At 37.5% G+C, this 25,948-nt stretch overlaps 8 protein-coding genes and 1 pseudogene across 8 annotated transcripts; all 9 read right to left on the bottom strand.

Annotated features, from left to right (window-relative positions):
• Positions 1 to 339: 339 nt before the first annotated feature.
• LOC132909078 (pre-mRNA-splicing factor ATP-dependent RNA helicase PRP16-like) lies at positions 340 to 1,169 on the bottom strand. Its single transcript, XM_060963664.1, has 2 exons — positions 545 to 1,169; positions 340 to 394 (listed from the first exon to the last, which is right to left on the bottom strand). The coding sequence occupies exons 1-2, from the start codon at positions 769 to 771 to the stop codon at positions 340 to 342; spliced, it is 282 nt and encodes a 93-aa protein (XP_060819647.1). The 5' UTR covers positions 772 to 1,169.
• Positions 1,170 to 1,265: 96 nt separating this feature from the next.
• LOC132908494 (pre-mRNA-splicing factor ATP-dependent RNA helicase PRP16-like) lies at positions 1,266 to 4,789 on the bottom strand. Its single transcript, XM_060962513.1, is given in 1 exon segment — positions 1,266 to 4,789. A coding segment is annotated over 1 exon segment (3,228 nt). The 5' UTR covers positions 4,638 to 4,789; the 3' UTR covers positions 1,266 to 1,409.
• A 1,310-nt stretch (positions 4,790 to 6,099) lies between these two features.
• LOC132909401 (pre-mRNA-splicing factor ATP-dependent RNA helicase PRP16-like) lies at positions 6,100 to 7,346 on the bottom strand. Its single transcript, XM_060964203.1, has 2 exons — positions 6,713 to 7,346; positions 6,100 to 6,562 (listed from the first exon to the last, which is right to left on the bottom strand). The coding sequence occupies exons 1-2, from the start codon at positions 6,937 to 6,939 to the stop codon at positions 6,508 to 6,510; spliced, it is 282 nt and encodes a 93-aa protein (XP_060820186.1). The 5' UTR covers positions 6,940 to 7,346; the 3' UTR covers positions 6,100 to 6,507.
• Positions 7,347 to 7,442: 96 nt separating this feature from the next.
• Positions 7,443 to 10,966, bottom strand: LOC132909400 (pre-mRNA-splicing factor ATP-dependent RNA helicase PRP16-like). The gene is given in 1 exon segment (XM_060964202.1): positions 7,443 to 10,966. A coding segment is annotated over 1 exon segment (3,228 nt). The 5' UTR covers positions 10,815 to 10,966; the 3' UTR covers positions 7,443 to 7,586.
• Positions 10,967 to 12,151: 1,185 nt separating this feature from the next.
• LOC132909406 (pre-mRNA-splicing factor ATP-dependent RNA helicase PRP16-like) lies at positions 12,152 to 13,516 on the bottom strand. Its single transcript, XM_060964209.1, has 2 exons — positions 12,890 to 13,516; positions 12,152 to 12,739 (listed from the first exon to the last, which is right to left on the bottom strand). The coding sequence occupies exons 1-2, from the start codon at positions 13,114 to 13,116 to the stop codon at positions 12,685 to 12,687; spliced, it is 282 nt and encodes a 93-aa protein (XP_060820192.1). The 5' UTR covers positions 13,117 to 13,516; the 3' UTR covers positions 12,152 to 12,684.
• Positions 13,517 to 13,612: 96 nt separating this feature from the next.
• On the bottom strand, positions 13,613 to 17,136 carry LOC132909405 (pre-mRNA-splicing factor ATP-dependent RNA helicase PRP16-like). The gene is given in 1 exon segment (XM_060964208.1): positions 13,613 to 17,136. A coding segment is annotated over 1 exon segment (3,228 nt). The 5' UTR covers positions 16,985 to 17,136; the 3' UTR covers positions 13,613 to 13,756.
• A 1,718-nt stretch (positions 17,137 to 18,854) lies between these two features.
• LOC132909077 (pre-mRNA-splicing factor ATP-dependent RNA helicase PRP16-like) lies at positions 18,855 to 19,686 on the bottom strand. Its single transcript, XM_060963663.1, has 2 exons — positions 19,060 to 19,686; positions 18,855 to 18,909 (listed from the first exon to the last, which is right to left on the bottom strand). The coding sequence occupies exons 1-2, from the start codon at positions 19,284 to 19,286 to the stop codon at positions 18,855 to 18,857; spliced, it is 282 nt and encodes a 93-aa protein (XP_060819646.1). The 5' UTR covers positions 19,287 to 19,686.
• Positions 19,687 to 19,782: 96 nt separating this feature from the next.
• LOC132908599 (pre-mRNA-splicing factor ATP-dependent RNA helicase PRP16-like) lies at positions 19,783 to 23,307 on the bottom strand (annotated as a pseudogene).
• Positions 23,308 to 24,790: 1,483 nt separating this feature from the next.
• LOC132909403 (pre-mRNA-splicing factor ATP-dependent RNA helicase PRP16-like) lies at positions 24,791 to 25,865 on the bottom strand. Its single transcript, XM_060964205.1, has 2 exons — positions 25,234 to 25,865; positions 24,791 to 25,083 (listed from the first exon to the last, which is right to left on the bottom strand). The coding sequence occupies exons 1-2, from the start codon at positions 25,458 to 25,460 to the stop codon at positions 25,029 to 25,031; spliced, it is 282 nt and encodes a 93-aa protein (XP_060820188.1). The 5' UTR covers positions 25,461 to 25,865; the 3' UTR covers positions 24,791 to 25,028.
• Positions 25,866 to 25,948: the final 83 nt, after the last annotated feature.

The following is a 25,948-nucleotide window of genomic DNA, read 5'->3' as shown; positions in this document are numbered from 1 at the left end:
ATTTCGATTAACGTTAGCAAATGTACGAAATAATAATAATAATAATAACAGAATCATCAGCATGCAATTCGAAAAAGGACGAGACCATATACAAAGCTGCAGATTCGATACATTTACGAAAATATGGATAGTTTTTTTGAGAATTTAGCTAAGCAAACATGGAAAAAAGATTCTACATTAGAATATTTTATGGAAGGTCCTCCTCGGCTAGTATACAAACCTGTTGAGGATATCAGCTTGATAAATTTAATAGAAATGGAAAATAAATATTTATCAAAGCTACTTGCTGCAGTTGCTGGTACCGGCAGAGAAATTAGGCTTCTTGTGATGATACATATATTAAAAAAGGACAAGTGTACCCGGTTCTCCGATACCTGGCGTCAATATTTCCTTCCTGTAAACAATATAAAAGAATATCATAAAAATTAACGATACAAAATATCAGATAAATATTATAAAAAACTTATATTAAGCTTTCTACGGTAATTCAAATACTTTTATGACATACTGTATGTATTATAAATTTGAAACACAAGAAACTTACTTCCTGATAGAAGCTTGTTCACCTTCAAGTTGTTCTCGGGCCCTAGCTTTCATTTCTTCTTCCGCTTCTTTCATCTGCCCTTCCATTTCATGTGAATGTCTTGTACGTCTTTTTGCTCGTCCGCTTCGTCCAGTTTCCTTCACGCTAAAAAGCGTAGGATCCAATTCGGCTAGCCAGTGGCCATCAACGGCAGTAACGCATTGCATGTACTCCTTCTTGCCAGTCATCACAAGTTGATGATACACCACGTAGTCTTATATTTACATTTCATTGAAAATCTGAACAATTATAACTCCAATCTACTTGGAGTATTACGATAAGGAACAGGCGTACCCGGTTCTCCGATACTTTTTTTTTTTTTTTTTTTTTTTTTTTTTTTGCGTGAGGAGGGGAAAATGCTGTTACGCATGCCCAGTGACCCGCATCACTGGGTTATGTGGGACTCGGGCGGATGTTGTTGCCATACCCACTAAAAACCCCTCCTCCCTCTTCCTCTGCTTTGAGGACAGACAGCCCCGGTAATACCTGTCGGCAGTCATCAGGGTTGTCCCTTCATGCCCCGTTGTATCTTCTTCTACGGGCAGTTACTGCTCTCGTCATCTTCTCAGCCAGTTCAAAATACTGGGCTATTAACTTGTCGGCTCTATTACACACCGTCTCGATATGCGCACCGAACCTCCGACTGGGGTTCTCCGATACCTGACGACAATATTTCCTTCCTGTAAACAATATAAAAGAATATCATAAAAATTAATGATACAAAATATCAGATAAATATTATAAAAAACTTATATTAAGCTTTCTACGGTAATTCAAATACTTTTATGAGATACTGTATGTATTATAAATTTGAAACACAAGAAACTTACTTCCTGATAGAAACTTGTTCACGTTCAAGTTGTTCTCGCGCCCTAGCTTTCGTTTCTTCTTCCGCTTCTTTCATTTGCCCTTCCGTTTCATGTAAATGTCTTGCACGTCGTTTTGCTCGTCCGCTTTATCCAGTTTCCTTTACGCTAAAAAGCATAGGGCCCAATTCGGCTAGCCAGTGGCCATCAACGGCAGTCGCGCATTGTATGTACTGCTTGCCAGTCATCACAAGTTGATGATAAACCACGTAGTCTGGCGTGAACCCCATACGGAACAAAGCTGACGTCGGATGAAGATGGCATGGCATTCCAGTACGACAATTCACGTATTCGCCAATACCTTTCAAACGAGCTGCTTGGTGAAAGTATGCCGAACAAATACATTTCCGTACAATGTCCCAGTCCGTGCCACAGCTTACAACTTCCATCTTTTGTTGTTTGAGAATTTCTTCCAGCTGTTGTCGAACTTCTCTTACTTTCCGCATAGCTTTCGCGTGAATAAAATGAGCGTTACACCAAGAATTGGAATAACCATTCGCCTTCCACCGATTGTACACATTTAAATATGTTAGGTGGTCAGACTCTGGTACTTGAAACTTCTCTCGCGCTGAATCAGAATCTTCTTCGCGACCTTTGGGTCGGTAGAATATCGAAGGCACTGACAGCATAGAAACTATGATTAGTATATCTGCAGTGCAACCGAGTTGAGAAGCAACAATAAGCATCTGACATTGTGGCGGGTCTAAGGGGAATTCTGCCATTTGTCGTCCCAAAGGCGTTAAACGTCCTGTATGATCCAATGCACCTAACATCCACAACTGATAGAGAGAATTTAGTATATTCTCTTGTGGTGGAGGATCCATAAAATGAAAACCCAATATATCTTGAACACCTAAAGACTTCAGTAACAATACAGTGTTTGCAAGATTGGTACGCTGTATTTCTGGAACTCCGGTCAATAGTAGTTCGTCTAAATATTGTCTTCGCGTGTACAATCTGTAGCAGGTACCAGGACCAGTACGTCCTGCTCTTCCTGCTCTTTGATCAGCATTTGCTCTGGACACTGGATATACCTGTAAAGCATCCATACCAATTCGTGGGTTATAAATTTTCAACTTGCAATAGCCAGAGTCCACGACGAATACAATTCCGTCGACGGTTAATGAAGTTTCGGCTATATTTGTTGCTACAACGCATTTTCGCGAACCTTCCTCTGAACGTTGGAAAATTTTAGCTTGTAAATCCGAGGGCAGTTGCGAGTAAATAGGTAGAATGGTAAGTGGAGGAGCAGATTCGATCTCTGCTAAATGTTCTTTCAAAGCTTCGCAAGTAACTTCAATGTCTTCCTGACCGGGCATAAAGACCAATACATCGCCTGAACGAGGTTGCAAATGAATTTGTAACACTTGTTTGACAGCAGCATCAACATAGTCTTCGATTGGATTCTTTGCGTGTAGTACTTCAACTGGAAATGTGCGACCTGGAATTTGGAATGTCGCAGCATTTCCAAAAAATGTTGAAAATTTGCTAGAGTCCATTGTAGCGGATGTTACGATCAATTTCAGATCATGTCGTCTGGCTACAACCTTTCTCAGCAAACCAAATAAAATATCAGTAGATAAAGATCTTTCGTGAGCTTCATCCATGATAATTACACTATATTGATCCAAATCTTCTTCCCTTAAGCTTTCTCTTAATAAGATACCATCGGTCATATATTTAATAACGGTATCTTTTGAAGTGCAATCCTCAAAACGAATAGCATAACCGACTTTGTCTCCTAAAGCAGTAGCCATTTCATCAGAAACTCTTTTTGCTACAGACATAGCTGCTACTCTTCTTGGTTGTGTACATCCAATTATGCCATAGCGACTATAACCGTCTTCGTGTAGATATTGAGTCAGTTGTGTTGTTTTTCCACTGCCAGTTTCTCCAACAATAACTACTACGCTGTTTTCTCTAATTACATTTAGTAATTCTTGTCGTACAGCAAATACTGGAAGACTCCTCCTCTGGTGTTGAATGGACCTGTATTTAGCTTTTCCATTAACTTCATCCCGTATATGAAGCGCATATTTTTGTCCAGCTTTGAAGTCAGTTTCTTGACCTGGATCTTCCTTATCCTCTTTTTGTCTATCACGTACACCCATGATATTACCGATATGAGTTCCAGCTAGTTCCCAATCCTTTTTCTGCGCCCTTTTCCGCTCTTTTTCTTCGCGATATGCTCTTACCAAGGCCGACCCTTTTCTTGCTACAACTGCCATATCAGAAGTAGGGTCACGTACAGGTACAACAGGCTCTGATTGTTTAGTGAATACAATTCGACCATCCAGAAATGGTGGAACAACATTACGGACCAATAGATGTACTCTGGTTTCTCCTTCATCGTCAGGATCATCATCATGATCCAAGGAACTTATGACACCAGATGTTAACATTCTGTTACGTTCCCACAATTCGTTATCTTTATTTACCTGTCGCTGTTGTGAGGAAAGAAGCTTCTGTCTTTTTGCTTCCAATTCCATTTCCTTTTTACTGCTGTATTCTTCAGAAACGTCAGCAAAAGCATGATTTTCTCCATCATCCAAGGCATACCATTCTCTATCCAGTCTTTGTTGCTCTTCTTCCCACGGATGATCCCAACTGGGTTTTCTCGGTTCTTCATCTTCGTCATCATCCCAATTACTTTTAGATCTTGAATCCTTTGTATTAAATATTGGAGTTTGAGGTTTATCTTTAAACCTTAAGGGTGTTTGTCTACTACTATCTCTAACACTGTCTCTGCTTCTACTTCTTTCTCTATCCCAATCTCTATATCGATCCTTATTCCCATCCCTATCTCTATTCCGATCTTTGTCCTTATAATTGTCTCTATGATTTTTGTCCTGTGCACTCAATCTTTGATGCTTTAATCGTGCTTCTAATCTTTGTTGTGCCTCAGTATTCGCCCCACCAGTATGAGTTGGAGTTTCTTCAGCATAAGATCTGTATTTTCTTTTCTTAATCTCTGATTTTGGTGAACTTGATTCAGATTTCAGTGAGTTAACCTCCTGTAAATTTTCTTGCCTTTTTCGTTTTGCAAGTTTGTCAAGACCCAAGACAGATACCTGAGGTTTTTTAAATGTATGATCAGAGGGTTTCTTCCGAATAATCAAACCTCCTGCTTGATTTTTCGCAATCCCTTCTAATCTATACAAACTCGACTCATTTACTGTATCCATCATTTTACACCGAGTAATATTCGTCACTCAAGTTTTATACGTTTAATAGCGCACAAAGTACTTATTTTTTAGCAAATATGTATAATGCAACACTATAGTATAAAATTACGTTTTAAACACTACGTTTTAGACGCTATCCTTTAAACACCATATTACAGACGCTACGTTCTAGACGCCATCTTGTAAACACGAAGTTTTAGACGCCCTCTTGTAAACACGAAGTTTTAGACGCCCTCTTACAACTGACTAACTACCTAACCAAAAACTAAATTAGTTTCATAATTTATGAATGGAACTATGGTAAAAGAAAAAATACAGTCAATGACATCCATTAATAGCGATTCATTAAATTCCTTAGAAATTATTATTACTAGTTATTACATATTCATCTGAATACATTATGAACATCTCATCTATTATAATTTTTATTCGTGTAAATAAAAATTTTACTTGTGAAATGAATTTTCGGCAAGATAATTTTCTATTTTATATTTCAAAACTGTAAATGCACTAATATATATTATAAACGGGTGTAGACCTGCAGCTTCTTCGGGCGTGAATATCTTGTACAATAATAGGGTAAAACCTAGCGCGCCGAATTTAACTGCACAACAGCGTGGCAACGAACAAAAGTTTATTTACCAATTTATTGATTGAATATCAAAATTATTAATCAATAATAATTGCGATCACTTTCAAATTTCGTATTTACTTTCGTTACCATAGGAAGAAACATTGTCAAGGCATAAATCGATCGCTTTCTAATATTATGAACTCCAATCAAATTAATGTTTATCAGGATTGATTAATGGCAACTTATGTTATTGGATAATAAACAAATCGTAGATTGTCATGTAAAATTCGAGTAGATAAATAGATTACTCTGTAACCCAAGAAGCTAAAATCGTTGAATCGTAAAATGGTTTGAACCGTCACGCTGAGCACAGAATCTAAGTAAATTTCATTAAAGCGTAAATTTTTGTTAAAGATTAAAAAATTCAATCTATTGTAATTCAGTCTTAAATATAGATTATTGTTCACGTTAATTTTTCTCCGTGTGTATTTCTTCATTTAAACGTCGAGTTAGCTTTTTGAATTGTTTGAAGTTAAAATGCGAGCAGAGTGCTGAAGCGCTTTACCTGCTGCAACCTCGCGAAGTTCTCCAAAATTTTGGAAAATTCACACAATACGTCAATACATAAATGCAACCCTATTTCCCCCAGTCTTTGATCGCGTGGTTTTATTTACTTGTGACTCAACTCGTTGGTCAGACGGTACAGTATAGTCTGTATAGTGCAGTACTATCAGCTATCAACCTTTCATGATATCCACTTTCCAAATTTGTTTTTTGCAAATATGTAAGAAATGATGGTATCATAATAGTAGTTAAAGGTAATTAAAGAAAGTACTGCTTGAAAGTGATGCTGGAAAAGTATAGGATGGTAATAAAACATATGTGAATTATCAAAAGATATGTTACAAATTTGAAAAATACATTTTACATGTCATTTATTTGAAATCAGTATTCTAACATATTTCGATTAACGTTAGCAAATGTACGAAATAATAATAATAATAATAACAGAATCATCAGCATGCAATTCGAAAAAGGACGAGACCATACACAAAGCTGCAGATTCGATACATTTACGAAAATATGGATAGTTTTTTTGAGAATTTAGCTAAGCAAACATGGAAAAAAGATTCTACATTAGAATATTTTATGGAAGGTCCTCCTCGGCTAGTATACAAACCTGATGAGGATATCAGCTTGATAAATTTAATAGAAATGGAAAATAAATATTTATCAAAGCTACTTGCTGCAGTTGCTGGTACCGGCAGAGAAATTAGGCTTCTTGTGATGATACATATATTAAAAAAGGACAGGTGTACCCGGTTCTCCGATACCTGGCGTCAATATTTCCTTCCTGTAAACAATATAAAAGAATATCATAAAAATTAACGATACAAAATATCAGATAAATATTATAAAAAACTTATATTAAGCTTTCTACGGTAATTCAAATACTTTTATGACATACTGTATGTATTATAAATTTGAAACACAAGAAACTTACTTCCTGATAGAAGCTTGTTCACCTTCAAGTTGTTCTCGGGCCCTAGCTTTCATTTCTTCTTCCGCTTCTTTCATCTGCCCTTCCATTTCATGTGAATGTCTTGTACGTCTTTTTGCTCGTCCGCTTCGTCCAGTTTCCTTCACGCTAAAAAGCGTAGGATCCAATTCGGCTAGCCAGTGGCCATCAACGGCAGTAACGCATTGCATGTACTCCTTCTTGCCAGTCATCACAAGTTGATGATACACCACGTAGTCTTATATTTACATTTCATTGAAAATCTGAACAATTATAACTCCAATCTACTTGGAGTATTACGATAAGGAACAGGCGTACCCGGTTCTCCGATACTTTTTTTTTTTTTTTTTTTTTTTTTTTTTTTTTTTTTTTTGCGTGAGGAGGGGAAAATGCTGTTACGCATGCCCAGTGACCCGCATCACTGGGTTATGTGGGACTCGGGCGGATGTTGTTGCCATACCCACTAAAAACCCCTCCTCCCTCTTCCTCTGCTTTGAGGACAGACAGCCCCGGTAATACCTGTCGGCAGTCATCAGGGTTGTCCCTTCATGCCCCGTTGTATCTTCTTCTACGGGCAGTTACTGCTCTCGTCATCTTCTCAGCCAGTTCAAAATACTGGGCTATTAACTTGTCGGCTCTATTACACACCGTCTCGATATGCGCACCGAACCTCCGACTGGGGTTCTCCGATACCTGACGACAATATTTCCTTCCTGTAAACAATATAAAAGAATATCATAAAAATTAATGATACAAAATATCAGATAAATATTATAAAAAACTTATATTAAGCTTTCTACGGTAATTCAAATACTTTTATGAGATACTGTATGTATTATAAATTTGAAACACAAGAAACTTACTTCCTGATAGAAACTTGTTCACGTTCAAGTTGTTCTCGCGCCCTAGCTTTCGTTTCTTCTTCCGCTTCTTTCATTTGCCCTTCCGTTTCATGTAAATGTCTTGCACGTCGTTTTGCTCGTCCGCTTTATCCAGTTTCCTTTACGCTAAAAAGCATAGGGCCCAATTCGGCTAGCCAGTGGCCATCAACGGCAGTCGCGCATTGTATGTACTGCTTGCCAGTCATCACAAGTTGATGATAAACCACGTAGTCTGGCGTGAACCCCATACGGAACAAAGCTGACGTCGGATGAAGATGGCATGGCATTCCAGTACGACAATTCACGTATTCGCCAATACCTTTCAAACGAGCTGCTTGGTGAAAGTATGCCGAACAAATACATTTCCGTACAATGTCCCAGTCCGTGCCACAGCTTACAACTTCCATCTTTTGTTGTTTGAGAATTTCTTCCAGCTGTTGTCGAACTTCTCTTACTTTCCGCATAGCTTTCGCGTGAATAAAATGAGCGTTACACCAAGAATTGGAATAACCATTCGCCTTCCACCGATTGTACACATTTAAATATGTTAGGTGGTCAGACTCTGGTACTTGAAACTTCTCTCGCGCTGAATCAGAATCTTCTTCGCGACCTTTGGGTCGGTAGAATATCGAAGGCACTGACAGCATAGAAACTATGATTAGTATATCTGCAGTGCAACCGAGTTGAGAAGCAACAATAAGCATCTGACATTGTGGCGGGTCTAAGGGGAATTCTGCCATTTGTCGTCCCAAAGGCGTTAAACGTCCTGTATGATCCAATGCACCTAACATCCACAACTGATAGAGAGAATTTAGTATATTCTCTTGTGGTGGAGGATCCATAAAATGAAAACCCAATATATCTTGAACACCTAAAGACTTCAGTAACAATACAGTGTTTGCAAGATTGGTACGCTGTATTTCTGGAACTCCGGTCAATAGTAGTTCGTCTAAATATTGTCTTTGCGTGTACAATCTGTAGCAGGTACCAGGACCAGTACGTCCTGCTCTTCCTGCTCTTTGATCAGCATTTGCTCTGGACACTGGATATACCTGTAAAGCATCCATACCAATTCGTGGGTTATAAATTTTCAACTTGCAATAGCCAGAGTCCACGACGAATACAATTCCGTCGACGGTTAATGAAGTTTCGGCTATATTTGTTGCTACAACGCATTTTCGCGAACCTTCCTCTGAACGTTGGAAAATTTTAGCTTGTAAATCCGAGGGCAGTTGCGAGTAAATAGGTAGAATGGTAAGTGGAGGAGCAGATTCGATCTCTGCTAAATGTTCTTTCAAAGCTTCGCAAGTAACTTCAATGTCTTCCTGACCGGGCATAAAGACCAATACATCGCCTGAACGAGGTTGCAAATGAATTTGTAACACTTGTTTGACAGCAGCATCAACATAGTCTTCGATTGGATTCTTTGCGTGTAGTACTTCAACTGGAAATGTGCGACCTGGAATTTGGAATGTCGCAGCATTTCCAAAAAATGTTGAAAATTTGCTAGAGTCCATTGTAGCGGATGTTACGATCAATTTCAGATCATGTCGTCTGGCTACAACCTTTCTCAGCAAACCAAATAAAATATCAGTAGATAAAGATCTTTCGTGAGCTTCATCCATGATAATTACACTATATTGATCCAAATCTTCTTCCCTTAAGCTTTCTCTTAATAAGATACCATCGGTCATATATTTAATAACGGTATCTTTTGAAGTGCAATCCTCAAAACGAATAGCATAACCGACTTTGTCTCCTAAAGCAGTAGCCATTTCATCAGAAACTCTTTTTGCTACAGACATAGCTGCTACTCTTCTTGGTTGTGTACATCCAATTATGCCATAGCGACTATAACCGTCTTCGTGTAGATATTGAGTCAGTTGTGTTGTTTTTCCACTGCCAGTTTCTCCAACAATAACTACTACGCTGTTTTCTCTAATTACATTTAGTAATTCTTGTCGTACAGCAAATACTGGAAGACTCCTCCTCTGGTGTTGAATGGACCTGTATTTAGCTTTTCCATTAACTTCATCCCGTATATGAAGCGCATATTTTTGTCCAGCTTTGAAGTCAGTTTCTTGACCTGGATCTTCCTTATCCTCTTTTTGTCTATCACGTACACCCATGATATTACCGATATGAGTTCCAGCTAGTTCCCAATCCTTTTTCTGCGCCCTTTTCCGCTCTTTTTCTTCGCGATATGCTCTTACCAAGGCCGACCCTTTTCTTGCTACAACTGCCATATCAGAAGTAGGGTCACGTACAGGTACAACAGGCTCTGATTGTTTAGTGAATACAATTCGACCATCCAGAAATGGTGGAACAACATTACGGACCAATAGATGTACTCTGGTTTCTCCTTCATCGTCAGGATCATCATCATGATCCAAGGAACTTATGACACCAGATGTTAACATTCTGTTACGTTCCCACAATTCGTTATCTTTATTTACCTGTCGCTGTTGTGAGGAAAGAAGCTTCTGTCTTTTTGCTTCCAATTCCATTTCCTTTTTACTGCTGTATTCTTCAGAAACGTCAGCAAAAGCATGATTTTCTCCATCATCCAAGGCATACCATTCTCTATCCAGTCTTTGTTGCTCTTCTTCCCACGGATGATCCCAACTGGGTTTTCTCGGTTCTTCATCTTCGTCATCATCCCAATTACTTTTAGATCTTGAATCCTTTGTATTAAATATTGGAGTTTGAGGTTTATCTTTAAACCTTAAGGGTGTTTGTCTACTACTATCTCTAACACTGTCTCTGCTTCTACTTCTTTCTCTATCCCAATCTCTATATCGATCCTTATTCCCATCCCTATCTCTATTCCGATCTTTGTCCTTATAATTGTCTCTATGATTTTTGTCCTGTGCACTCAATCTTTGATGCTTTAATCGTGCTTCTAATCTTTGTTGTGCCTCAGTATTCGCCCCACCAGTATGAGTTGGAGTTTCTTCAGCATAAGATCTGTATTTTCTTTTCTTAATCTCTGATTTTGGTGAACTTGATTCAGATTTCAGTGAGTTAACCTCCTGTAAATTTTCTTGCCTTTTTCGTTTTGCAAGTTTGTCAAGACCCAAGACAGATACCTGAGGTTTTTTAAATGTATGATCAGAGGGTTTCTTCCGAATAATCAAACCTCCTGCTTGATTTTTCGCAATCCCTTCTAATCTATACAAACTCGACTCATTTACTGTATCCATCATTTTACACCGAGTAATATTCGTCACTCAAGTTTTATACGTTTAATAGCGCACAAAGTACTTATTTTTTAGCAAATATGTATAATGCAACACTATAGTATAAAATTACGTTTTAAACACTACGTTTTAGACGCTATCCTTTAAACACCATATTACAGACGCTACGTTCTAGACGCCATCTTGTAAACACGAAGTTTTAGACGCCCTCTTGTAAACACGAAGTTTTAGACGCCCTCTTACAACTGACTAACTACCTAACCAAAAACTAAATTAGTTTCATAATTTATGAATGGAACTATGGTAAAAGAAAAAATACAGTCAATGACATCCATTAATAGCGATTCATTAAATTCCTTAGAAATTATTATTACTAGTTATTACATATTCATCTGAATACATTATGAACATCTCATCTATTATAATTTTTATTCGTGTAAATAAAAATTTTACTTGTGAAATGAATTTTCGGCAAGATAATTTTCTATTTTATATTTCAAAACTGTAAATGCACTAATATATATTATAAACGGGTGTAGACCTGCAGCTTCTTCGGGCGTGAATATCTTGTACAATAATAGGGTAAAACCTAGCGCGCCGAATTTAACTGCACAACAGCGTGGCAACGAACAAAAGTTTATTTACCAATTTATTGATTGAATATCAAAATTATTAATCAATAATAATTGCGATCACTTTCAAATTTCGTATTTACTTTCGTTACCATAGGAAGAAACATTGTCAAGGCATAAATCGATCGCTTTCTAATATTATGAACTCCAATCAAATTAATGTTTATCAGGATTGATTAATGGCAACTTATGTTATTGGATAATAAACAAATCGTAGATTGTCATGTAAAATTCGAGTAGATAAATAGATTACTCTGTAACCCAAGAAGCTAAAATCGTTGAATCGTAAAATGGTTTGAACCGTCACGCTGAGCACAGAATCTAAGTAAATTTCATTAAAGCGTAAATTTTTGTTAAAGATTAAAAAATTCAATCTATTGTAATTCAGTCTTAAATATAGATTATTGTTCACGTTAATTTTTCTCCGTGTGTATTTCTTCATTTAAACGTCGAGTTAGCTTTTTGAATTGTTTGAAGTTAAAATGCGAGCAGAGTGCTGAAGCGCTTTACCTGCTGCAACCTCGCGAAGTTCTCCAAAATTTTGGAAAATTCACACAATACGTCAATACATAAATGCAACCCTATTTCCCCCAGTCTTTGATCGCGTGGTTTTATTTACTTGTGACTCAACTCGTTGGTCAGACGGTACAGTATAGTCTGTATAGTGCAGTACTATCAGCTATCAACCTTTCATGATATCCACTTTCCAAATTTGTTTTTTGCAAATATGTAAGAAATGATGGTATCATAATAGTAGTTAAAGGTAATTAAAGAAAGTACTGCTTGAAAGTGATGCTGGAAAAGTATAGGATGGTAATAAAACATATGTGAATTATCAAAAGATATGTTACAAATTTGAAAAATACATTTTACATGTCATTTATTTGAAATCAGTATTCTAACATATTTCGATTAACGTTAGCAAATGTACGAAATAATAATAATAATAATAACAGAATCATCAGCATGCAATTCGAAAAAGGACGAGACCATACACAAAGCTGCAGATTCGATACATTTACGAAAATATGGATAGTTTTTTTGAGAATTTAGCTAAGCAAACATGGAAAAAAGATTCTACATTAGAATATTTTATGGAAGGTCCTCCTCGGCTAGTATACAAACCTGTTGAGGATATCAGCTTGATAAATTTAATAGAAATGGAAAATAAATATTTATCAAAGCTACTTGCTGCAGTTGCTGGTACCGGCAGAGAAATTAGGCTTCTTGTGATGATACATATATTAAAAAAGGACAGGTGTACCCGGTTCTCCGATACCTGGCGTCAATATTTCCTTCCTGTAAACAATATAAAAGAATATCATAAAAATTAACGATACAAAATATCAGATAAATATTATAAAAAACTTATATTAAGCTTTCTACGGTAATTCAAATACTTTTATGACATACTGTATGTATTATAAATTTGAAACACAAGAAACTTACTTCCTGATAGAAGCTTGTTCACCTTCAAGTTGTTCTCGGGCCCTAGCTTTCATTTCTTCTTCCGCTTCTTTCATCTGCCCTTCCATTTCATGTGAATGTCTTGTACGTCTTTTTGCTCGTCCGCTTCGTCCAGTTTCCTTCACGCTAAAAAGCGTAGGATCCAATTCGGCTAGCCAGTGGCCATCAACGGCAGTAACGCATTGCATGTACTCCTTCTTGCCAGTCATCACAAGTTGATGATACACCACGTAGTCTTATATTTACATTTCATTGAAAATCTGAACAATTATAACTCCAATCTACTTGGAGTATTACGATAAGGAACAGGCGTACCCGGTTCTCCGATACTTTTTTTTTTTTTTTTTTTTTTTTTTTTTTTTTGCGTGAGGAGGGGAAAATGCTGTTACGCATGCCCAGTGACCCGCATCACTGGGTTATGTGGGACTCGGGCGGATGTTGTTGCCATACCCACTAAAAACCCCTCCTCCCTCTTCCTCTGCTTTGAGGACAGACAGCCCCGGTAATACCTGTCGGCAGTCATCAGGGTTGTCCCTTCATGCCCCGTTGTATCTTCTTCTACGGGCAGTTACTGCTCTCGTCATCTTCTCAGCCAGTTCAAAATACTGGGCTATTAACTTGTCGGCTCTATTACACACCGTCTCGATATGCGCACCGAACCTCCGACTGGGGTTCTCCGATACCTGACGACAATATTTCCTTCCTGTAAACAATATAAAAGAATATCATAAAAATTAATGATACAAAATATCAGATAAATATTATAAAAAACTTATATTAAGCTTTCTACGGTAATTCAAATACTTTTATGAGATACTGTATGTATTATAAATTTGAAACACAAGAAACTTACTTCCTGATAGAAACTTGTTCACGTTCAAGTTGTTCTCGCGCCCTAGCTTTCGTTTCTTCTTCCGCTTCTTTCATTTGCCCTTCCGTTTCATGTAAATGTCTTGCACGTCGTTTTGCTCGTCCGCTTTATCCAGTTTCCTTTACGCTAAAAAGCATAGGGCCCAATTCGGCTAGCCAGTGGCCATCAACGGCAGTCGCGCATTGTATGTACTGCTTGCCAGTCATCACAAGTTGATGATAAACCACGTAGTCTGGCGTGAACCCCATACGGAACAAAGCTGACGTCGGATGAAGATGGCATGGCATTCCAGTACGACAATTCACGTATTCGCCAATACCTTTCAAACGAGCTGCTTGGTGAAAGTATGCCGAACAAATACATTTCCGTACAATGTCCCAGTCCGTGCCACAGCTTACAACTTCCATCTTTTGTTGTTTGAGAATTTCTTCCAGCTGTTGTCGAACTTCTCTTACTTTCCGCATAGCTTTCGCGTGAATAAAATGAGCGTTACACCAAGAATTGGAATAACCATTCGCCTTCCACCGATTGTACACATTTAAATATGTTAGGTGGTCAGACTCTGGTACTTGAAACTTCTCTCTCGCTGAATCAGAATCTTCTTCGCGACCTTTGGGTCGGTAGAATATCGAAGGCACTGACAGCATAGAAACTATGATTAGTATATCTGCAGTGCAACCGAGTTGAGAAGCAACAATAAGCATCTGACATTGTGGCGGGTCTAAGGGGAATTCTGCCATTTGTCGTCCCAAAGGCGTTAAACGTCCTGTATGATCCAATGCACCTAACATCCACAACTGATAGAGAGAATTTAGTATATTCTCTTGTGGTGGAGGATCCATAAAATGAAAACCCAATATATCTTGAACACCTAAAGACTTCAGTAACAATACAGTGTTTGCAAGATTGGTACGCTGTATTTCTGGAACTCCGGTCAATAGTAGTTCGTCTAAATATTGTCTTCGCGTGTACAATCTGTAGCAGGTACCAGGACCAGTACGTCCTGCTCTTCCTGCTCTTTGATCAGCATTTGCTCTGGACACTGGATATACCTGTAAAGCATCCATACCAATTCGTGGGTTATAAATTTTCAACTTGCAATAGCCAGAGTCCACGACGAATACAATTCCGTCGACGGTTAATGAAGTTTCGGCTATATTTGTTGCTACAACGCATTTTCGCGAACCTTCCTCTGAACGTTGGAAAATTTTAGCTTGTAAATCCGAGGGCAGTTGCGAGTAAATAGGTAGAATGGTAAGTGGAGGAGCAGATTCGATCTCTGCTAAATGTTCTTTCAAAGCTTCGCAAGTAACTTCAATGTCTTCCTGACCGGGCATAAAGACCAATACATCGCCTGAACGAGGTTGCAAATGAATTTGTAACACTTGTTTGACAGCAGCATCAACATAGTCTTCGATTGGATTCTTTGCGTGTAGTACTTCAACTGGAAATGTGCGACCTGGAATTTGGAATGTCGCAGCATTTCCAAAAAATGTTGAAAATTTGCTAGAGTCCATTGTAGCGGATGTTACGATCAATTTCAGATCATGTCGTCTGGCTACAACCTTTCTCAGCAAACCAAATAAAATATCAGTAGATAAAGATCTTTCGTGAGCTTCATCCATGATAATTACACTATATTGATCCAAATCTTCTTCCCTTAAGCTTTCTCTTAATAAGATACCATCGGTCATATATTTAATAACGGTATCTTTTGAAGTGCAATCCTCAAAACGAATAGCATAACCGACTTTGTCTCCTAAAGCAGTAGCCATTTCATCAGAAACTCTTTTTGCTACAGACATAGCTGCTACTCTTCTTGGTTGTGTACATCCAATTATGCCATAGCGACTATAACCGTCTTCGTGTAGATATTGAGTCAGTTGTGTTGTTTTTCCACTGCCAGTTTCTCCAACAATAACTACTACGCTGTTTTCTCTAATTACATTTAGTAATTCTTGTCGTACAGCAAATACTGGAAGACTCCTCCTCTGGTGTTGAATGGACCTGTATTTAGCTTTTCCATTAACTTCATCCCGTATATGAAGCGCATATTTTTGTCCAGCTTTGAAGTCAGTTTCTTGACCTGGATCTTCCTTATCCTCTTTTTGTCTATCACGTACACCCATGATATTACCGATATGAGTTCCAGCTAGTTCCCAATCCTTTTTCTGCGCCCTTTTCCGCTCTTTTTCTTCGCGATATGCTCTTACCAAGGCCGACCCTTTTCTTGCTACAACTGCCATATCAGAAGTAGGGTCACGTACAGGTACAACAGGCTCTGATTGTTTAGTGAATACAATTCGACCATCCAGAAATGGTGGAACAACATTACGGACCAATAGATGTACTCTGGTTTCTCCTTCATCGTCAGGATCATCATCATGATCCAAGGAACTTATGACACCAGATGTTAACATTCTGTTACGTTCCCACAATTCGTTATCTTTATTTACCTGTCGCTGTTGTGAGGAAAGAAGCTTCTGTCTTTTTGCTTCCAATTCCATTTCCTTTTTACTGCTGTATTCTTCAGAAACGTCAGCAAAAGCATGATTTTCTCCATCATCCAAGGCATACCATTCTCTATCCAGTCTTTGTTGCTCTTCTTCCCACGGATGATCCCAACTGGGTTTTCTCGGTTCTTCATCTTCGTCATCATCCCAATTACTTTTAGATCTTGAATCCTTTGTATTAAATATTGGAGTTTGAGGTTTATCTTTAAACCTTAAGGGTGTTTGTCTACTACTATCTCTAACACTGTCTCTGCTTCTACTTCTTTCTCTATCCCAATCTCTATATCGATCCTTATTCCCATCCCTATCTCTATTCCGATCTTTGTCCTTATAATTGTCTCTATGATTTTTGTCCTGTGCACTCAATCTTTGATGCTTTAATCGTGCTTCTAATCTTTGTTGTGCCTCAGTATTCGCCCCACCAGTATGAGTTGGAGTTTCTTCAGCATAAGATCTGTATTTTCTTTTCTTAATCTCTGATTTTGGTGAACTTGATTCAGATTTCAGTGAGTTAACCTCCTGTAAATTTTCTTGCCTTTTTCGTTTTGCAAGTTTGTCAAGACCCAAGACAGATACCTGAGGTTTTTTAAATGTATGATCAGAGGGTTTCTTCCGAATAATCAAACCTCCTGCTTGATTTTTCGCAATCCCTTCTAATCTATACAAACTCGACTCATTTACTGTATCCATCATTTTACACCGAGTAATATTCGTCACTCAAGTTTTATACGTTTAATAGCGCACAAAGTACTTATTTTTTAGCAAATATGTATAATGCAACACTATAGTATAAAATTACGTTTTAAACACTACGTTTTAGACGCTATCCTTTAAACACCATATTACAGACGCTACGTTCTAGACGCCATCTTGTAAACACGAAGTTTTAGACGCCCTCTTGTAAACACGAAGTTTTAGACGCCCTCTTACAACTGACTAACTACCTAACCAAAAACTAAATTAGTTTCATAATTTATGAATGGAACTATGGTAAAAGAAAAAATACAGTCAATGACATCCATTAATAGCGATTCATTAAATTCCTTAGAAATTATTATTACTAGTTATTACATATTCATCTGAATACATTATGAACATCTCATCTATTATAATTTTTATTCGTGTAAATAAAAATTTTACTTGTGAAATGAATTTTCGGCAAGATAATTTTCTATTTTATATTTCAAAACTGTAAATGCACTAATATATATTATAAACGGGTGTAGACCTGCAGCTTCTTCGGGCGTGAATATCTTGTACAATAATAGGGTAAAACCTAGCGCGCCGAATTTAACTGCACAACAGCGTGGCAACGAACAAAAGTTTATTTACCAATTTATTGATTGAATATCAAAATTATTAATCAATAATAATTGCGATCACTTTCAAATTTCGTATTTACTTTCGTTACCATAGGAAGAAACATTGTCAAGGCATAAATCGATCGCTTTCTAATATTATGAACTCCAATCAAATTAATGTTTATCAGGATTGATTAATGGCAACTTATGTTATTGGATAATAAACAAATCGTAGATTGTCATGTAAAATTCGAGTAGATAAATAGATTACTCTGTAACCCAAGAAGCTAAAATCGTTGAATCGTAAAATGGTTTGAACCGTCACGCTGAGCACAGAATCTAAGTAAATTTCATTAAAGCGTAAATTTTTGTTAAAGATTAAAAAATTCAATCTATTGTAATTCAGTCTTAAATATAGATTATTGTTCACGTTAATTTTTCTCCGTGTGTATTTCTTCATTTAAACGTCGAGTTAGCTTTTTGAATTGTTTGAAGTTAAAATGCGAGCAGAGTGCTGAAGCGCTTTACCTGCTGCAACCTCGCGAAGTTCTCCAAAATTTTGGAAAATTCACACAATACGTCAATACATAAATGCAACCCTATTTCCCCCAGTCTTTGATCGCGTGGTTTTATTTACTTGTGACTCAACTCGTTGGTCAGACGGTACAGTATAGTCTGTATAGTGCAGTACTATCAGCTATCAACCTTTCATGATATCCACTTTCCAAATTTGTTTTTTGCAAATATGTAAGAAATGATGGTATCATAATAGTAGTTAAAGGTAATTAAAGAAAGTACTGCTTGAAAGTGATGCTGGAAAAGTATAGGATGGTAATAAAACATATGTGAATTATCAAAAGATATGTTACAAATTTGAAAAATACATTTTACATGTCATTTATTTGAAATCAGTATTCTAACATATTTCGATTAACGTTAGCAAATGTACGAAATAATAATAATAATAATAACAGAATCATCAGCATGCAATTCGAAAAAGGACGAGACCATATACAAAGCTGCAGATTCGATACATTTACGAAAATATGGATAGTTTTTTTGAGAATTTAGCTAAGCAAACATGGAAAAAAGATTCTACATTAGAATATTTTATGGAAGGTCCTCCTCGGCTAGTATACAAACCTGTTGAGGATATCAGCTTGATAAATTTAATAGAAATGGAAAATAAATATTTATCAAAGCTACTTGCTGCAGTTGCTGGTACCGGCAGAGAAATTAGGCTTCTTGTGATGATACATATATTAAAAAAGGACAAGTGTACCCGGTTCTCCGATACCTGGCGTCAATATTTCCTTCCTGTAAACAATATAAAAGAATATCATAAAAATTAACGATACAAAATATCAGATAAATATTATAAAAAACTTATATTAAGCTTTCTACGGTAATTCAAATACTTTTATGACATACTGTATGTATTATAAATTTGAAACACAAGAAACTTACTTCCTGATAGAAGCTTGTTCACCTTCAAGTTGTTCTCGGGCCCTAGCTTTCATTTCTTCTTCCGCTTCTTTCATCTGCCCTTCCATTTCATGTGAATGTCTTGTACGTCTTTTTGCTCGTCCGCTTCGTCCAGTTTCCTTCACGCTAAAAAGCGTAGGATCCAATTCGGCTAGCCAGTGGCCATCAACGGCAGTAACGCATTGCATGTACTCCTTCTTGCCAGTCATCACAAGTTGATGATACACCACGTAGTCTTATATTTACATTTCATTGAAAATCTGAACAATTATAACTCCAATCTACTTGGAGTATTACGATAAGGAACAGGCGTACCCGGTTCTCCGATACTTTTTTTTTTTTTTTTTTTTTTTTTTTTTTTTTGCGTGAGGAGGGGAAAATGCTGTTACGCATGCCCAGTGACCCGCATCACTGGGTTATGTGGGACTCGGGCGGATGTTGTTGCCATACCCACTAAAAACCCCTCCTCCCTCTTCCTCTGCTTTGAGGACAGACAGCCCCGGTAATACCTGTCGGCAGTCATCAGGGTTGTCCCTTCATGCCCCGTTGTATCTTCTTCTACGGGCAGTTACTGCTCTCGTCATCTTCTCAGCCAGTTCAAAATACTGGGCTATTAACTTGTCGGCTCTATTACACACCGTCTCGATATGCGCACCGAACCTCCGACTGGGGTTCTCCGATACCTGACGACAATATTTCCTTCCTGTAAACAATATAAAAGAATATCATAAAAATTAATGATACAAAATATCAGATAAATATTATAAAAAACTTATATTAAGCTTTCTACGGTAATTCAAATACTTTTATGAGATACTGTATGTATTATAAATTTGAAACACAAGAAACTTACTTCCTGATAGAAACTTGTTCACGTTCAAGTTGTTCTCGCGCCCTAGCTTTCGTTTCTTCTTCCGCTTCTTTCATTTGCCCTTCCGTTTCATGTAAATGTCTTGCACGTCGTTTTGCTCGTCCGCTTTATCCAGTTTCCTTTACGCTAAAAAGCATAGGGCCCAATTCGGCTAGCCAGTGGCCATCAACGGCAGTCGCGCATTGTATGTACTGCTTGCCAGTCATCACAAGTTGATGATAAACCACGTAGTCTGGCGTGAACCCCATACGGAACAAAGCTGACGTCGGATGAAGATGGCATGGCATTCCAGTACGACAATTCACGTATTCGCCAATACCTTTCAAACGAGCTGCTTGGTGAAAGTATGCCGAACAAATACATTTCCGTACAATGTCCCAGTCCGTGCCACAGCTTACAACTTCCATCTTTTGTTGTTTGAGAATTTCTTCCAGCTGTTGTCGAACTTCTCTTACTTTCCGCATAGCTTTCGCGTGAATAAAATGAGCGTTACACCAAGAATTGGAATAACCATTCGCCTTCCACCGATTGTACACATTTAAATATGTTAGGTGGTCAGACTCTGGTACTTGAAACTTCTCTCTCGCTGAATCAGAATCTTCTTCGCGACCTTTGGGTCGGTAGAATATCGAAGGCACTGACAGCATAGAAACTATGATTAGTATATCTGCAGTGCAACCGAGTTGAGAAGCAACAATAAGCATCTGACATTGTGGCGGGTCTAAGGGGAATTCTGCCATTTGTCGTCCCAAAGGCGTTAAACGTCCTGTATGATCCAATGCACCTAACATCCACAACTGATAGAGAGAATTTAGTATATTCTCTTGTGGTGGAGGATCCATAAAATGAAAACCCAATATATCTTGAACACCTAAAGACTTCAGTAACAATACAGTGTTTGCAAGATTGGTACGCTGTATTTCTGGAACTCCGGTCAATAGTAGTTCGTCTAAATATTGTCTTCGCGTGTACAATCTGTAGCAGGTACCAGGACCAGTACGTCCTGCTCTTCCTGCTCTTTGATCAGCATTTGCTCTGGACACTGGATATACCTGTAAAGCATCCATACCAATTCGTGGGTTATAAATTTTCAACTTGCAATAGCCAGAGTCCACGACGAATACAATTCCGTCGACGGTTAATGAAGTTTCGGCTATATTTGTTGCTACAACGCATTTTCGCGAACCTTCCTCTGAACGTTGGAAAATTTTAGCTTGTAAATCCGAGGGCAGTTGCGAGTAAATAGGTAGAATGGTAAGTGGAGGAGCAGATTCGATCTCTGCTAAATGTTCTTTCAAAGCTTCGCAAGTAACTTCAATGTCTTCCTGACCGGGCATAAAGACCAATACATCGCCTGAACGAGGTTGCAAATGAATTTGTAACACTTGTTTGACAGCAGCATCAACATAGTCTTCGATTGGATTCTTTGCGTGTAGTACTTCAACTGGAAATGTGCGACCTGGAATTTGGAATGTCGCAGCATTTCCAAAAAATGTTGAAAATTTGCTAGAGTCCATTGTAGCGGATGTTACGATCAATTTCAGATCATGTCGTCTGGCTACAACCTTTCTCAGCAAACCAAATAAAATATCAGTAGATAAAGATCTTTCGTGAGCTTCATCCATGATAATTACACTATATTGATCCAAATCTTCTTCCCTTAAGCTTTCTCTTAATAAGATACCATCGGTCATATATTTAATAACGGTATCTTTTGAAGTGCAATCCTCAAAACGAATAGCATAACCGACTTTGTCTCCTAAAGCAGTAGCCATTTCATCAGAAACTCTTTTTGCTACAGACATAGCTGCTACTCTTCTTGGTTGTGTACATCCAATTATGCCATAGCGACTATAACCGTCTTCGTGTAGATATTGAGAGTCAGTTGTGTTGTTTTTCCACTGCCAGTTTCTCCAACAATAACTACTACGCTGTTTTCTCTAATTACATTTAGTAATTCTTGTCGTACAGCAAATACTGGAAGACTCCTCCTCTGGTGTTGAATGGACCTGTATTTAGCTTTTCCATTAACTTCATCCCGTATATGAAGCGCATATTTTTGTCCAGCTTTGAAGTCAGTTTCTTGACCTGGATCTTCCTTATCCTCTTTTTGTCTATCACGTACACCCATGATATTACCGATATGAGTTCCAGCTAGTTCCCAATCCTTTTTCTGCGCCCTTTTCCGCTCTTTTTCTTCGCGATATGCTCTTACCAAGGCCGACCCTTTTCTTGCTACAACTGCCATATCAGAAGTAGGGTCACGTACAGGTACAACAGGCTCTGATTGTTTAGTGAATACAATTCGACCATCCAGAAATGGTGGAACAACATTACGGACCAATAGATGTACTCTGGTTTCTCCTTCATCGTCAGGATCATCATCATGATCCAAGGAACTTATGACACCAGATGTTAACATTCTGTTACGTTCCCACAATTCGTTATCTTTATTTACCTGTCGCTGTTGTGAGGAAAGAAGCTTCTGTCTTTTTGCTTCCAATTCCATTTCCTTTTTACTGCTGTATTCTTCAGAAACGTCAGCAAAAGCATGATTTTCTCCATCATCCAAGGCATACCATTCTCTATCCAGTCTTTGTTGCTCTTCTTCCCACGGATGATCCCAACTGGGTTTTCTCGGTTCTTCATCTTCGTCATCATCCCAATTACTTTTAGATCTTGAATCCTTTGTATTAAATATTGGAGTTTGAGGTTTATCTTTAAACCTTAAGGGTGTTTGTCTACTACTATCTCTAACACTGTCTCTGCTTCTACTTCTTTCTCTATCCCAATCTCTATATCGATCCTTATTCCCATCCCTATCTCTATCCGATCTTTGTCCTTATAATTGTCTCTATGATTTTTGTCCTGTGCACTCAATCTTTGATGCTTTAATCGTGCTTCTAATCTTTGTTGTGCCTCAGTATTCGCCCCACCAGTATGAGTTGGAGTTTCTTCAGCATAAGATCTGTATTTTCTTTTCTTAATCTCTGATTTTGGTGAACTTGATTCAGATTTCAGTGAGTTAACCTCCTGTAAATTTTCTTGCCTTTTTCGTTTTGCAAGTTTGTCAAGACCCAAGACAGATACCTGAGGTTTTTTAAATGTATGATCAGAGGGTTTCTTCCGAATAATCAAACCTCCTGCTTGATTTTTCGCAATCCCTTCTAATCTATACAAACTCGACTCATTTACTGTATCCATCATTTTACACCGAGTAATATTCGTCACTCAAGTTTTATACGTTTAATAGCGCACAAAGTACTTATTTTTTAGCAAATATGTATAATGCAACACTATAGTATAAAATTACGTTTTAAACACTACGTTTTAGACGCTATCCTTTAAACACCATATTACAGACGCTACGTTCTAGACGCCATCTTGTAAACACGAAGTTTTAGACGCCCTCTTGTAAACACGAAGTTTTAGACGCCCTCTTACAACTGACTAACTACCTAACCAAAAACTAAATTAGTTTCATAATTTATGAATGGAACTATGGTAAAAGAAAAAATACAGTCAATGACATCCATTAATAGCGATTCATTAAATTCCTTAGAAATTATTATTACTAGTTATTACATATTCATCTGAATACATTATGAACATCTCATCTATTATAATTTTTATTCGTGTAAATAAAAATTTTACTTGTGAAATGAATTTTCGGCAAGATAATTTTCTATTTTATATTTCAAAACTGTAAATGCACTAATATATATTATAAACGGGTGTAGACCTGCAGCTTCTTCGGGCGTGAATATCTTGTACAATAATAGGGTAAAACCTAGCGCGCCGAATTTAACTGCACAACAGCGTGGCAACGAACAAAAGTTTATTTACCAATTTATTGATTGAATATCAAAATTATTAATCAATAATAATTGCGATCACTTTCAAATTTCGTATTTACTTTCGTTACCATAGGAAGAAACATTGTCAAGGCATAAATCGATCGCTTTCTAATATTATGAACTCCAATCAAATTAATGTTTATCAGGATTGATTAATGGCAACTTATGTTATTGGATAATAAACAAATCGTAGATTGTCATGTAAAATTCGAGTAGATAAATAGATTACTCTGTAACCCAAGAAGCTAAAATCGTTGAATCGTAAAATGGTTTGAACCGTCACGCTGAGCACAGAATCTAAGTAAATTTCATTAAAGCGTAAATTTTTGTTAAAGATTAAAAAATTCAATCTATTGTAATTCAGTCTTAAATATAGATTATTGTTCACGTTAATTTTTCTCCGTGTGTATTTCTTCATTTAAACGTCGAGTTAGCTTTTTGAATTGTTTGAAGTTAAAATGCGAGCAGAGTGCTGAAGCGCTTTACCTGCTGCTGCAACCTCGCGAAGTTCTCCAAAATTTTGGAAAATTCACACAATACGTCAATACATAAATGCAACCCTATTTCCCCCAGTCTTTGATCGCGTGGTTTTATTTACTTGTGACTCAACTCGTTGGTCAGACGGTACAGTATAGTCTGTATAGTGCAGTACTATCAGCTATCAACCTTTCATGATATCCACTTTCCAAATTTGTTTTTTGCAAATATGTAAGAAATGATGGTATCATAATAGTAGTTAAAGGTAATTAAAGAAAGTACTGCTTGAAAGTGATGCTGGAAAAGTATAGGATGGTAATAAAACATATGTGAATTATCAAAAGATATGTTACAAATTTGAAAAATACATTTTACATGTCATTTATTTGAAATCAGTATTCTAACATATTTCGATTAACGTTAGCAAATGTACGAAATAATAATAATAATAATAACAGAATCATCAGCATGCAATTCGAAAAAGGACGAGACCATATACAAAGCTGCAGATTCGATACATTTACGAAAATATGGATAGTTTTTTTGAGAATTTAGCTAAGCAAACATGGAAAAAAGATTCTACATTAGAATATTTTATGGAAGGTCCTCCTCGGCTAGTATACAAACCTGTTGAGGATATCAGCTTGATAAATTTAATAGAAATGGAAAATAAATATTTATCAAAGCTACTTGCTGCAGTTGCTGGTACCGGCAGAGAAATTAGGCTTCTTGTGATGATACATATATTAAAAAAGGACAGGTGTACCCGGTTCTCCGATACCTGGCGTCAATATTTCCTTCCTGTAAACAATATAAAAGAATATCATAAAAATTAACGATACAAAATATCAGATAAATATTATAAAAAACTTATATTAAGCTTTCTACGGTAATTCAAATACTTTTATGACATACTGTATGTATTATAAATTTGAAACACAAGAAACTTACTTCCTGATAGAAGCTTGTTCACCTTCAAGTTGTTCTCGGGCCCTAGCTTTCATTTCTTCTTCCGCTTCTTTCATCTGCCCTTCCATTTCATGTGAATGTCTTGTACGTCTTTTTGCTCGTCCGCTTCGTCCAGTTTCCTTCACGCTAAAAAGCGTAGGATCCAATTCGGCTAGCCAGTGGCCATCAACGGCAGTAACGCATTGCATGTACTCCTTCTTGCCAGTCATCACAAGTTGATGATACACCACGTAGTCTTATATTTACATTTCATTGAAAATCTGAACAATTATAACTCCAATCTACTTGGAGTATTACGATAAGGAACAGGCGTACCCGGTTCTCCGATACTTTTTTTTTTTTTTTTTTTTTTTTTTTTTTTTTTTTTTGCGTGAGGAGGGGAAAATGCTGTTACGCATGCCCAGTGACCCGCATCACTGGGTTATGTGGGACTCGGGCGGATGTTGTTGCCATACCCACTAAAAACCCCTCCTCCCTCTTCCTCTGCTTTGAGGACAGACAGCCCCGGTAATACCTGTCGGCAGTCATCAGGGTTGTCCCTTCATGCCCCGTTGTATCTTCTTCTACGGGCAGTTACTGCTCTCGTCATCTTCTCAGCCAGTTCAAAATACTGGGCTATTAACTTGTCGGCTCTATTACACACCGTCTCGATATGCGCACCGAACCTCCGACTGGGGTTCTCCGATACCTGACGACA

This window comes from Bombus pascuorum, chromosome 7 (genome assembly GCF_905332965.1).
Source record: "Bombus pascuorum chromosome 7, iyBomPasc1.1, whole genome shotgun sequence".
Taxonomy (NCBI): Eukaryota; Metazoa; Arthropoda; class Insecta; order Hymenoptera; family Apidae; genus Bombus; species Bombus pascuorum.
The sequence above is the reverse complement of the archived record's forward strand: the minus strand, read 5'-3'. Positions and strand labels throughout refer to the sequence as shown.

Bases quoted from the DNA above. Each gene is read 5' to 3' on its own strand.
- LOC132909406 (XM_060964209.1), bottom strand. From the start codon at position 13,116: ATGACTGGCAAGAAGGAGTACATGCAATGCGTTACTGCCGTTGATGGC. The intron at 12,740-12,889 runs GTAAGTTTCTTG...TATTGTTTACAG, and splicing joins GAACAAGCTTCTATCAGGAA to GAAGGAAATATTGACGCCAG.
- LOC132909401 (XM_060964203.1), bottom strand. From the start codon at position 6,939: ATGACTGGCAAGAAGGAGTACATGCAATGCGTTACTGCCGTTGATGGC. The intron at 6,563-6,712 runs GTAAGTTTCTTG...TATTGTTTACAG, and splicing joins GAACAAGCTTCTATCAGGAA to GAAGGAAATATTGACGCCAG.
- LOC132909403 (XM_060964205.1), bottom strand. From the start codon at position 25,460: ATGACTGGCAAGAAGGAGTACATGCAATGCGTTACTGCCGTTGATGGC. The intron at 25,084-25,233 runs GTAAGTTTCTTG...TATTGTTTACAG, and splicing joins GAACAAGCTTCTATCAGGAA to GAAGGAAATATTGACGCCAG.
- LOC132909077 (XM_060963663.1), bottom strand. From the start codon at position 19,286: ATGACTGGCAAGAAGGAGTACATGCAATGCGTTACTGCCGTTGATGGC. The intron at 18,910-19,059 runs GTAAGTTTCTTG...TATTGTTTACAG, and splicing joins GAACAAGCTTCTATCAGGAA to GAAGGAAATATTGACGCCAG.
- LOC132909078 (XM_060963664.1), bottom strand. From the start codon at position 771: ATGACTGGCAAGAAGGAGTACATGCAATGCGTTACTGCCGTTGATGGC. The intron at 395-544 runs GTAAGTTTCTTG...TATTGTTTACAG, and splicing joins GAACAAGCTTCTATCAGGAA to GAAGGAAATATTGACGCCAG.